Source organism: Pogona vitticeps, chromosome 6 (genome assembly GCF_051106095.1).
Source record: "Pogona vitticeps strain Pit_001003342236 chromosome 6, PviZW2.1, whole genome shotgun sequence".
Lineage (NCBI taxonomy): Eukaryota > Metazoa > Chordata > Lepidosauria > Squamata > Agamidae > Pogona > Pogona vitticeps.
In genome coordinates, this window is record NC_135788.1 from 18,034,590 (window position 1) to 18,047,872 (window position 13,283).

Here is a 13,283-nt window from a genome sequence, read left to right on the forward strand (position 1 = left end):
GCACAGATTTCTACTTATAAACATGGACCATCCCACTGTGTATTCAAATCTTTCTCAAAGAGAAGCCCTCAAGATGTGTTGAGCTAGAACTCTCATTATTTTAGCATGACCATACCTTCTGGAGGTCACCAGAATGGGGAGTCTAGAATAGAGTACTGTATGGGAAACTATGGTCTTCCAGATGCATTTGGTCTACAACTTCCAGTAGTCTTCACAATTGTCTACGCAAGCTAGGTCTGATGGCTACTGTAGGCCAAATACACCTGGAAGGTCACAATTTGCAAACCCTGCTTAATATTTATGCCTGATCACCGAATTTTCAGGTTCTAATACAAAATTAACCTGAGTTTTGTACACTTACACATGATTTTCTCCTTCTAATAATCTCTCTTCTTATTTGCTGGGCTGATTAAATAAGACAGCAGCTTCACAAACAGAAGCTGATAAAAAGTTACTCTATTATTCAGTGCTGCTGTGTTTATGCTATCCATATGCAAACAAAACTTGTTGTCTACTGCCCAGTGATGAATTAAAGAAGAAGGATATACTCTTTTCCTTGATATTTTCAGTCCTCTCCCCATTTTGCAAGGTTCCTTTATTAAACAGATTTCTTCATTTCATACAATTCTACTGAGCAAACCTAAAGGGCAAATGACTCTTCTGATTACATTTTCTCAGCCTGTCACTTTGGCTTGTTATAAGCAGTACAATTTGCTTGAAGGAAGCAGGGGCAGACATTAATGTCTTTAATAATCATGTATCTGGACAGTCATAAATATGCAACATTTCAACATCCAAGAGGTTAGCTGCATAATTAGGAGCAAGCACCCAATTGAACATGTATGTTGCTTTTCTCCCATTAGAACAGCTACAACAGACATCAGGTGTAAATATGTAAAGAAATATCACGCACCAGGAGAAAATATTCCATCGCCAGCACCCCCTGGCCAGCCAACAATTTCCCTCATTTTTCTTAATGTGACATACTCCAAAAGTACAAACACTGGAGCAATTTCATAGGTGAACCTGGAACAAAGCAATATACACATTTTATTGAAGAAATTAAATCACGGATGGAATTTCCCAGTTCTTGCCTTCCACCTTTAAAGGTTCCACATATGTGACAAGTTGGTAAAAAAAAAAAAAAAAAACAGTGGCCAGAAACCTGTTCACCTATTTCACACACACACACAACCATTTGTTCTGTAGGTAGCCGAGCTTTTCTGATCTGGTGAAAAGAGACATCTAGTAACTCTTTTGCACAAACATATGCTGCATTGCCTGCCCTGCAAGGTAACTCCAGCTTGCCAGAAATCTTGTGGAACACTCATCTGTTGGCAATTCATACAGAATACTAAGCCATTTTTTAGTGTATACCTGTGGTTATTGTATGAGCTTGGAATCTGGATTGATTTTAGACCAGTTGGTCCAACAAAAAGTATGATTTCAAATAACTGCTCCTCATGGAGTGGGCAGCTTTGAGTCAGGGCCAGAATGGACCCTCTGGAAATCATGTGTGTTGGGGGGCAGGGTTTACACTGATGCCAGCATAAAAACTTCTTAGCAGCTGTGGTTTCTCCCTGTGTTACATAAAGGTTCCAAAGAGCCTTCTGACACCATAGAGCTTTGCCAGTGTGGATAGCAGAATGTCTCCTTTCCTTTCCAAGACATAAGCAAATGGAGAATATGATGCCTGTTTTTGTTTCTGAGTCGCTCCATCAGTTTGTGGTGGTGTGGCTTGGTATGCATGAGGTGGTGTGGCAGCATATGGGAGGGCCAGCAGGGTCCATGATCTGTTCTATTCCCTTCTTCTGCTCATAAGGGAGAGAACATATCTCAGAATTGGAGCATCTGCCTATAGGCAGAAGGTCCCAGGTTCAGCCCTCAGTTGAAGAATCTTAGTTGACAGGGCTGAGAAAGATCAGCCCTGAACTTGGAAGGCTATTGCTAGTTAAAGTTGACAGTATTGACCTACATGCCATGGCAAAGTACAAGGTAGATTCCTATTTGTTAAAGGCAGAAACCTTCTCAGCACAGATTCCAAATCTTGATGTAAATGTAATGGGCTTGATCCAGAGTCCAAAATCCAATACAATACCTGCAGTAGTGTTGAGAGGTTTCCAAAGGATTTTCCAGCCTCTGGAAACCAACATAACACTGATGGCAGCAACAGAGGGTTTTCCAAGTGCCTGGAGCAGGATTTGGGGTTACTTAGCACGTTGCAGATGTGGTGGCGCTGCGGGCTAAACCGCAGAAGCCTTTGCGTGCTGCAGGGTCAGAAGACCAGCAGTCGTAAGATCGAATCCACGTGATGGAGTGAGCTCCCGTCGCTTTATCCCAGCTCCTCGCCAACCTAGCAGTTCGAAAGCATGTAAATACGAGTAGATAAATAGGTACCACCTCGGTGGGAAGGTAAAACGGCGTTCCCTAGTCACGCTGGCCATCTGACAATGGAAACTGTCTTCGGACAAGCGCTGGCTCTATGGCTTGAAAACGGGATGAGCACTGTGCCCTAAAGTCAGACATGACTGGACTAAAAATGTCAAGGGGAACCTTTACCTTTACCTTAGCACATTGCAGAAGGGTGGAAGGGCTGTGTCTTCCATTATGTGCAAATATAAGCCAGAGATTGCATGGTGTGCTAAGACCAGAGGACATCATGCTCTGTATTTCCTAATAGGATTTTGTCCAACCAGTGGGGCTAACAGTTGGACATGATGGATGTGTCTCATTGGTTTCAGTGCATCTGCTGTAAGCAAGGACTAGGTTTGGATGCAACCCAGAAATTAAACTTATACAGGTTAAAACAAATAAATATACAGCACACAACAAAGGAGAAGATCATCTCAAATTTAGATTCAAATTAAAACATTTTCTACTTCCTTTTTGAGGAGGTCTTGCATGGTTGTTACTTTGCAGTTGTATTTATTCTGAATGTGAAGCAGCATGAAAAACTCTCAAAAGGAGCTCTGTTTTAAAGGACTGTTTAGGGTAGCCTTAATACTCCGTTACCCAATGTGGAGTAGTGGATAGGATGATGGACTAGGACTCTGGAGAACAGGGTTTGAATCCTTACTTTGCCATGGAAACACACTTGGGGAATGGAAATATCTTACATACCTTGAAACTATAAATCCGTTCTGACTTGACAGCATATAACTAATATTGGGTTAACTAAACTTAAAGGTACCCACTCAAAATGATAAGCAAATTTATTTACTTACATGTTAGTGTTGGCTGTAGAAGTTAGCCAGTCTGCAGCTAATCCAACCATATCCAATCCAGTTGATAGTTGATTGAAATACCTGGGATGTCCTGCATAATATTAAAAATGTTTATTCAAAAATCATTGGGTTTTAGTCTCACATAAGGGCCAGCAGAAGATTTCATGTCATCATACCTATCATATGTCAACATTCTGTTAGTACCAAACAAAATCCTATTGTAATTAGAACTTGAATAAGACATGTTGTCTAGGGAAACTGCTGCCTGGATCTCCCCCTAAGAGTCCTACAGACCTTTATAAATCTCTATTGGGGGGGGGGGAGGGAAACCAGTAGCATGTGTTTGTCACAGTCAGCATTTATCCCAATTAAGGGTTAATTCCAGAATGAAACCAGACAATCATTTCTAATCTTATCAAAATTCATCTGAGTATCAAGATATAAGCCTTTCAAATGATTCCAAGCAACATCAGCTTGGCTAATTTTATAAGCTTTATTTATCTACATTGCTTCTACATTTCATAAGCACAAAAATACTTCACAGTTGTTGAAAAAATACAAAAGTTTTACAGCTATGGACAGCACAAATACTTGAAAAATACATAAAAACTAAACTTACTCAATCCAAAACACAGCAGGGTAAAAAGTAAAAAATGTTTTAGTTACATTCTAAAAATGCAGAAGCTTATATCCTAAAAAGCCACATTTTTTAAAAAAAGGCAGATAATAATATCTTAAAATATGAACATTTTTTAGAATAAAAAATTTATAGAAAATTACCTCGCCTCTAAGCATATTAAGAACACACAAAATAATTGTAAGTGTTCATCCAACAAGGCCAGTTTTAATCTATGGAGGAAAATCCATGTTGATTGTGTTGTTGTCTTCTGGAAATGAAACCTACTGCTATGCTGCTACACAACAATTGTCGGTGTCCGGTGTGTGTGTGGCATAGCGTGAAGGGTTGCCTTGTTAGGACAAGATGCTCATCCCTGTCTGAGCACAAAGGACCACATACAAAAGCCGACTGACTTGTTAGTGGAAAGCTACTTCAACACTGGTGATGAGACAATGTCCTTTGAATCTGAGGGCAGCACCCTTGCTTAGAGGGCTTTGGACAGTATATGTCCTCCAGGAAAAAAACAAAAACAACTTGTGTAGTGGGACTCAAGAGGAATAGCCCAGATACTCTGCCACCTAAAGCAGCTACCAAAATTTGCCTGATGCTGGAGCTGGCCCTGGTATGTCCATAGAAGGGCAGAGAACTATATCTGATATTAAAGAAACACTGACCTAATGGATACTAAAAAAGGCAGGTATCTGAGACTCCTGTGTCCACTTGGACCAACCAGACATAAATTCCCTGAGTAGAGCTGCAACATCTTCCTAACACTCCATGTTATATATACTGAGTCACATGATAATTGTGTTAACCGGTAGTTTTGGACCAGCTAGAAGCCCAATGAGCTTATGTTCTTGGAGTCCTGATGAAAAAAAAAAATCACTGTGCCTTAAAACATTTGTTGTACAGCTAGTTATTATGTACAGCATTATAGAATATAGCAAAAAGAAACTGCAGTTCCTGTTGCATGCTAAGTAGTGTCACCTGCCCTGAATCCAGACGGATTTGGTCCCTATTGAAGTGTGGTGCAGCACAAATGACCAGTCTTCCCTCCTATATCAGAGGAGCTAAAATGACCTCTACACACCAAAGAGATATTTTATCCCCTAGCCTCCCTAGATTAAAATGGGAAGAGAAGATTTACTGTTGTCACAAGGTAGGACTAGTAATGTTTTTGTTCCAACCATGATTTGAGATACAGTCCTAGCCATGTTGCTGGTCTATCAAAGTATTAAAACAATAACCAATCTGACATAATAGATCCATCCATTCTGGAACCTGACTCAACCTCCTCAGTAGGAGTAGCCTAATTTTTGGTCTGAGATAGTCAAAATGTTTCTCCCCTCTGATATTGTATATTCAGACATGAACTGGAGAGTTGTCTCAGATTTACCATTAAAAACAAGGCAGTGGTTTCTACCAGGACCATTCAGGGGCACATGAAAGTCTGTGTAGCACACCCAGCTCAGAGCTTGGAGAAATTATTTCTTTGAATGAACATTTCCAGAATCTCCAAGTCAGAGAATTGTTGTTAAAAAAAAACTTTTCCAAGCTCATTGTTCTTACTCCAGACAAATCCAGACAAAGTCCTGGAAATCATTTACTCATCATGAAAGAAGAAATCACATCTTAGGCATCATTTGCTGTAGTGTTTTAAACTGTCGCAGCATGAACATCGGCTGCTTGTCTAAGTATTTCTAGCACTAGAATCATGTGCAGTAACTCCTTGTCTTATCCTGGCTGGAGGATTCTGAGAGTTGTCATCCAACATATTTGGAGGGTACCAGATTAGGGAAGGCTAATTCCTACTGTTCCAGATGCTTACATTTAATGAGTAACTGTATGTGAACCAGCTTCTCCATGGCCTTATGTGTTACTAAAGGAGAGAGCTTGTTCTCTCGCACTTGGTGGCCTGGCTAACGATGAATTGTAACAGTGTAAGTTGATCTTTAGATTGCTGCATTGCTTTTCTCACAGTACGTGACATACATGTTCTTTCTTGCTTCCCTGAACAACAAAACAACAGTGATGACAACAAAACCAACTGTGTATACCCTGCTGGCAGATAACAAACAATTCACATTTCCATGCTTGTGTTTCTAATCAAACAAATGGTTGATGATGCTGTGTTGGAAGAATTATATGCTGGTATTAAATATCTACCTTGGAAATATCCCTTGATCTTCTGTGGGCTACAGCTGAATTACTGGAAATAGCATGCTGTTTTGCTATATAAAGTGATATGCCCTTAGGTCTTGTCATTAATGAAGAATGTTAATTGGTCAGTTAGGCTGGTCTTTTGTACAAGACACTTTCCAAGGTAGTTGAAAAACAAATATCGGAATTTATAACCAGAATTTATAACCCAGAAAATAGGGGTGGGAGGGGAAAAGGAGAGAGGGAGGGAGAAGAGGAAGAGGAAGAACTGACTGATGTCGCTATAAAACATAAATTGCCCGTGCTTGTATTTGCATCCATAAAACATCTGTTGGTTCTGTACAATTGTGTACAGACCAATTGCTGCAAAACTTTGGTCAGTACCCTATTATCAAAATGCAGAATGGAAGGACAATTGTGTAGGTGTTCCCCCTGTTCCAGCGTATTTTCCATTGCACAATCTGTTGTGTGACCAGTCTTGCAACTAGTCCAAGAACTAGCCCATGACTGAGACGTGCCGGAATGGTGGTGGCAAAGCTTACCTGATTGCCCTTCCATTCTTTAGACAACAGAATACTAACCCTTATGTGCACAATCCACAGGAAGTTAGCAACAATTTTCTTACTAATCATTGGAACTTGATCCTAACTAATTTCTGCTGCCTTAGCACTTACAAGTTCTCAGGATGTCCTCCTATAATTAACATTTTTAAACAGAGCTGATGAATGTCTGACCCACAGGAGGCTATTGAACCACAACTCCCACCATCCTTTGCTGCCGACTATGTTTGCTAGGGCTGGTAGGAATTCCAATAACATCTGGAGGGCCACCCATTTGCCAGTGTTATTGCAAAGGTCCCGTCCCCCCTCCCCCCCGTGGCTCAGGAAAAGACAAAGTGTGCAAAGCTTGAGGGGTTTAACAAAGGGAAATGGCAAGTTACACAATATAAAAATGTGTCTTATTACCAGAAGTGAGTCTACAGTTGTGGTGCTTCAAACAGGAGGCACAACTGTCTTGGGATTCAGGTCTATTGGGCAATGGTTAATCCAGACCTGCACAAGGACTGTATAGCTCAATGGCTTAGATACCTGGCTGTGGAGTCAGAGGTTAAGAGTTTGATTCCCCACTCTGCCTCCTTGTCAAGGGCTGGATTTGATGATCCAGAGGGACCCTTCCAGCTCTGCAATCCTAAGATTATTATTTCTAGGGAAAGTTTTCTGTTTAATTGCAGCCTAAGGAAACTGAAATAATGAAACAACATATTGTTTCCAACTGCATTTTCTCCTTCCCTTTAAAATGAAGTCAGTGGTGCCTTTTAGCAGCAGCTCTTTGAAGCTCTTTGTTCACATGCCACATGTTGTCAATAAATGCTATATTTCAAAGCCAGAAGCGGGCGTACCAGCTGAGAAGCTTGCCGTGGCTTGTAATAACCTCCATGATGAATAGCTAAAGATTATAAGCGACAGGATGAAATGAGGAAATGGAACCCTTTGCAGACCGCTTTGCAGAAGAGTCAGAGAGTGAGAATTGCCCGGGCGTCAGAAATACATATCATTTCTCCATTGTCAGGACATGTCCAATTAGAAATAGCTGAATTTCCTGGTAATTGTGATTTTAAATAAGCTTGATTGAAGTCAACGTCATTGTTGTGTCAAAATGATTCATGAGGAAATATTCTATGGACTGATTAGTCCATTTACATTGAGTGTGGGTTGCAAAGTGTGGGTTGCCAGATGTGGTTGCTGGACTGCTACTCTCATCAGCCCTTGCCAGGATAGCCAACTGTGAGGAATGCTGGGATATGAAGTTCAACAACATCTGGAAGGCTGCTGTTTGCCCACCCTAGACTGATGGGGTCAGTTTTATTGCCTTCTGGGCTGTTTCAGAACCTTTTTGAAAATTTGCTTCTGAAATGGTTTCTGAAGCTATTAGAACAATCATGAAACATGAAAAACTGCATACAAAGTCACTTCTGATACCAATAAGGAGAAAGATAAGTGACTGATTTAGATGCATTTATTAAAAAAAACCAAAAAAAGAAAGAAACCAGCTTTAACTTAGGGATTTTGAACATGACTACCTGCAAGAGAAGTAGGACACATGGCAGTGCTATTAAGAAAAGACATGCAAAAACATAAAGAGAAATTATCATCCTCTAAGAATCTTACATGAGTCATACAGGCACACACACACGCACAGTAACAGTAAATTCATTACTGAATATTAAAATCTGTTTTCCAAGTACAATGTACAAATAATAAGCTCTAAGTATATTGTGTGGGTGAAGCTAATGAACAGGACAGGGTATGGCAATAAACCCCATTATTCTTTTATAAATGAAGTCAAAACCTAACCCTTCTACCTTTCCTACTTTACCCAAAGTTATATTGATTGTTCTGGATATAGGCTCTTTGTAATAGTCAGAGAAGCTAAAGAAATAAAAATATACACATCTTCCTTTCCAGTATCAGGCAGGACTTCCCTTAGTTCTCCTACCTGATCTTCCTTTGTTTTGAATTCATCCTGTCCTTCCGCTACAGTGCTCAAGGTGACCTAAAATAGTTTGTCACCCATGTGTTTTACCCCCAGATAAAGAAGACAGAAAGGTAGATTAGGCTAAGTGATGGAGAGTAGCTGGTGGTCACTGAGTGGGCTTTGAGGCTGAGTGATGTCCAAGTTCAAAGCTGGGTCCTAGTTCAACATTTTACTCAGAGATGGGGGAGGCTTTTTCATCTGAAGGGCCTACATTCTCTTGCTGGTAAGCTTCAAAGGACTATGGGATAGTGGTGACCAAGGCCAATTTTAAAAAAAAGGACAGGGCTAATGCTGCTCTAGACGCACTCATCCATTCACACACTGTCTACTTTATACTGTATTGACTTCCTCTCTAATCAAATGTATTGAGATAGGATTTCATTTGGATGGCATGCATGCACATTAGTTGTTCTTCCCTTCCTCACTTCCACCTACTTTTCAAGGTAGACTAACCCCCTGCTTTCTAAGGCTTGACAAGACCAATCAGGAAGTCAAAGGATTGGCTTCCACATGTTACAGAGGAGAAGTGAGACAATACCATATAGAAGATATGTAAGCGGCAGGACAGTTCAAAGAAACAAATACGTCAAGTTGTGCAGTAGTAAATGAGGAGACGGGATGTTCATTATGACAGTTCTCATAGCCAGAGGCTAAAAGTGCAGGCAGCTGCATCAGTGCACATCAACACATAAGGAACAGGTCTTTTGTAAAGTGAATGGTTCGTAATTGCCCATTTAGAGCTAATTACTCTCCGATACTTTGCATCATAACAGGGGTAGTTTGCAAGAATATACTATTCTATTTTTCTCGCATCTCCGGTGAGAACTGCAGGTAAGATCAAGGGCAACAGGGAAGTCTGGAAGAGATTACTGTATATCATAGTATTTCTACTCAGAAAGTCCAAGTTTTGACCCTGCAAGCCTTGGCTCCAAGCAAACCACTGAATATGAATGTCTCAGGGACAAGCCAGGTGTTAAAGGAAATATATGTTCCCTAAATATATGTTCCCTACAGCCAACCTCTCTTTCCTCTTTGGCCATAATTTCCTGGAATTTACATGCTCTGCCAATCAGACTTGCAAATTAAGCCTGTGTTTATTTTCTAGTGATCACACTAAATGCAAGATACATAAGTAATGAAAAATCATGTTCTATAATAAGCAAGTATTCTTTACCACTTGGGAGAGCTCATCTGAAGAAAACATAGTACATTTATCCCCAGGTTGACCCTTAAGTGTCTCAAGCCCAGAAAAGACTTGTTTTTGAATTGTACCCAATCCCACAGAGAGTGCGGCCAATCCATGCTGCCTGTGGGATTCTGGAAGATGAAGCTCGCACCTCCCGGATTTCCTAGATCTGGTCAGGCCCCGTGTATGTCCATGTTTTCAATAGAAATACAGCCTATTCTCAAGCAAAAACCAAAGAGGAACACAGTATACAAAGAAAACTGTTGCTATTAAGGCACACTCTGCACCAAGTTTGTGGGGCCCTCCACCAAGTGAGCCCACGGATTCCTCAAACTTGAGATCCTACTGGGTGTTTCCCCAGACGGCAAAGTCACTGGAATTTCCCAAGTACCATCTCATTGGGGCATGTTAGAACACTCAACATCATGGTGCTTTATGTGGGTGGATAGAGAGGAGATGTTATATTTTCCCACAATGTCCAGGTGCAATGCTACATAGAAGGTTACAGGAAATTTAGTTTGCTTCCAGGTAACACCCCACAGCCCATGGGTGCTCCCCAAATACTCGGTGCCAGTGATGGTCCTACTTAGAAAGGATGTGCATGTGCCTAAGCCTCACAGACCTTTGCTAATAACAGGATGAGGGAGGTTACTTTGGGGGACTACCCAGAATCCCACGGCCAGACCAGCTGAGGGATTCTGGGAGTTTTAGTTTCCCCAGCTTTCAGATAAGCCACACTACAACAACCTCTAGAAGCTATAGATTCTCTGCCTCTGCAAGAGCTGAACAGGACATGTGCTTTCCCCCATCCAATGACGGTCAAATAGGCCATCCCTGACATCATCGGGACTAGAGTGGTGGGAATGTTTCACAGGCTGCTTGGCGCAATGGAACGCAAGCTGCAGGAAAGGGACAAGAGGAAGCCTTTGAAAGAATGAGTGCAGGAGAAGGTCAATGGGAAACACTGGAAGTGGTGAATGACCAATGACATGATGGGGTGCTGCGGAAATAAATAATAAAACAGAGAAACCATTATTTTCAACCATTTCAAGCCCTGTGGCCAGAGGGAGCTCAAAAACTCTAAAGCAAACAGCAAAACTGGTATTTAAGATAATAACACAAGAAGATCAATAAATGGCATTTCTGTTTCTGCCACCTACTGCAGTGCCTCTAGGAATGTTTTCCTAGCTTTTCTACAGCTCTCATTGATGTCAATGGGCCCAGTCATTCAAACTACAATGTACAGCTCCCATTACTTCAGTTGCCTCCCCCTCCAATAGACAGCTTTCTTTGCTTTTGTTTTATGTGAATTCTCCCATGAGATCCCACCGTCCATTGGAAGTTGAACTTCTCTAGGTTTCTAACACATATTCCAGTGGTTCTTGGAAATAAAGCGCAAAAAAGGCCTTAACCCTAGAGGTACCTCCCCCTGAGTAAAAGCCCCACCGAACCCAGTAAGACTCGCTTTTCAATACAAGCTCAAAAGGTTGAGTAGAGCACCACCCCATGTGTGCCTAGTGAGTCTGGCCGAAGGGCCTTAGGGGCAGCATTGCAGTTTCGTCAAAAAGAAACCGCTGAACTGAAACACTTGTCCTTAAACAGACCGACTGAACACAACGGGGCTTACATCGGAGTAGACAGAGAAGGCCTCGAACTGCCGCGCTCACAGATGCGGGCATCTAAATCCCCCGATTTCATATTTATTGTCTGTCCTTTCATAAATCCTGTGATGAAGGAGCTTCAAGCTTCTCCTCCAGAAAATCTGGAACAAAGCAACTATTGGTTTCCATCAATTGGGCAAACAGCAGACCTGGAAGTTTTCCCCACTGAAATCGATGGGTCTTGTATTGTCTCCTGTCCAGCGGGCTGTTGTCCTGCCCTTTAATACCCGTAGGCGGACTGCGATCCTATTTATACTTACTCCGAATTCCCAGCCTGTAAATTTTATAGTGAAGAATAGTCAAGTGTGCTGATATCACCCTTGAGTGATTGTATTAAACACGACTAGAATTTTAATCCCAAATAAATAGCCCTTATACTATTACAATGGAGTAATATATTTGGGCTCAAATCAATCAGAGTCCAAATAAGCAAATATGAAGTCAACTGAATTCCAACTAATCCGTGATAAAGAATGCAGTCCAGCATATCATAGCAGTATATCCTGTTTCCCGGCGTCCTGGTTTTGGGGATTTACTCCATTTCTCAACCTTTCCAGACTGATTTCAAGAACCTAGCTGCTCATAAACCAGAAAAAGGTCAGACACGCCTCGATTCTAAGCAAAATAAAGAGGTGCTTTCAGTCGATTTAAGCACACTTAATTTCTCAGAGTTTGGTAAAGTCATTTTGGACTACAAGTCTCGGAATCCCCAACCAATGAGATTGGAAGCCATGCTAGTTGGGGATTATGGAAGTTATAGTCCAAACTGGGAATTTTTGAGTGTGCTACTTCCTACGGAGGGTTTCTTGTAAGCGCTTTCCCCCTAAACGCAAAATAACAACCTTTAGGATTCAGCAAAAGAGAAAGACGAAGCAGAGTTCTTCCCCTAGTTGGCTACATCTTTTGCAAGATGTTTATACGAGGCAGATTTTTTTAAAAAAAAATGGTCCTGAGTGGTGTAGAGCGGTGTAATCCGGAATGCGACTCAGTACTCGAACCTTGTACGGTGCAAAATGACAGTCAGCCAGCCACGCACGCGCCTTATGCTGGGCGCGCGCCCAGGCGCGCCCCCGCCCCCACATGCAACAAGCAGAGCATGCTTATCCGCGCCAACCCGTCTCCATCCTCCTCTGGCGGAGGCCTCGGCTGCAGCCAGGCCATGCATCCTCCCTTCCCGTGCCTCATTGCCCAACAACATCATTACACAGGACGATTGACTCCAGGGATTGTTGGGCGACAGCCGAGAAGTCCTGGCACAGAGAGCGCCCTCCAGGTTTCCACAGCTCGCGGAGGCCTTTGCCATTCGTCTTGCTTTCCTCCCCGGGCACCTTCTCCAACATCGCCCTCCTTCTCTGCTTCCCCCCCTCGCGCCCCCGCTCCGCGTCTCAGCCCCTGCGCTCCCCAGAATAACAAGTCTCCGCCGAAATGCTCCCCGCAGGTGCGGTCCGGCTGCACGAAAGGAGAGAGAATCGTTGGCTCTAAGCGGGATCCTAAATGGAATAGCCCTTTTGGGAGCGACGGGGAAAACACCCGGGAAAGGAAATGGCCCAACTGGATAACACCCCAGGGTGCTTTTGCCCGCGTCCCTCCTTTTTGCCTCTCCCCCCCCCCCAGTCGGTTAAGGAGTGTGTTGTCACAACGATTCATAAGGTCGCCGTCACTCGGAAGCGAGTTGTTGGCACACATAAAAGCGACACATTCCCAAACTGCGCACCTGTAATGGTGAACGATCTGCAGTCGTGGTTAAATCAGACTATCGGAATTTGCAAAATTGAGATGAGGGCAACAGCGAAGGAGAAAGAAGGCAGGGCCACCACCATCCAATTCTCCCTCCCTCTGTCTGCGCAACCCTGTCTGCGTAATCCAGATCGGCCTCCTCCTAACTGATTGCAGTGAAA

General features: G+C 42.5%; 1 protein-coding gene across 1 annotated transcript in view; it reads right to left on the reverse strand.

Moving 5' to 3' along the window:
- Nucleotides 1-13,283, reverse strand: part of GAD2 (glutamate decarboxylase 2) — a 40,900-nt gene that overhangs the window by 19,894 nt on the left and 7,723 nt on the right. The window contains exons 5-6 of the mRNA XM_020801451.3: nt 3,225-3,315; nt 914-1,026 (exon numbers count right to left, since the gene is read on the reverse strand). Coding sequence (XP_020657110.1) covers nt 914-1,026; nt 3,225-3,315 — 204 coding nt within the window. The remainder of the gene's footprint in view (nt 1-913; nt 1,027-3,224; nt 3,316-13,283) is intronic.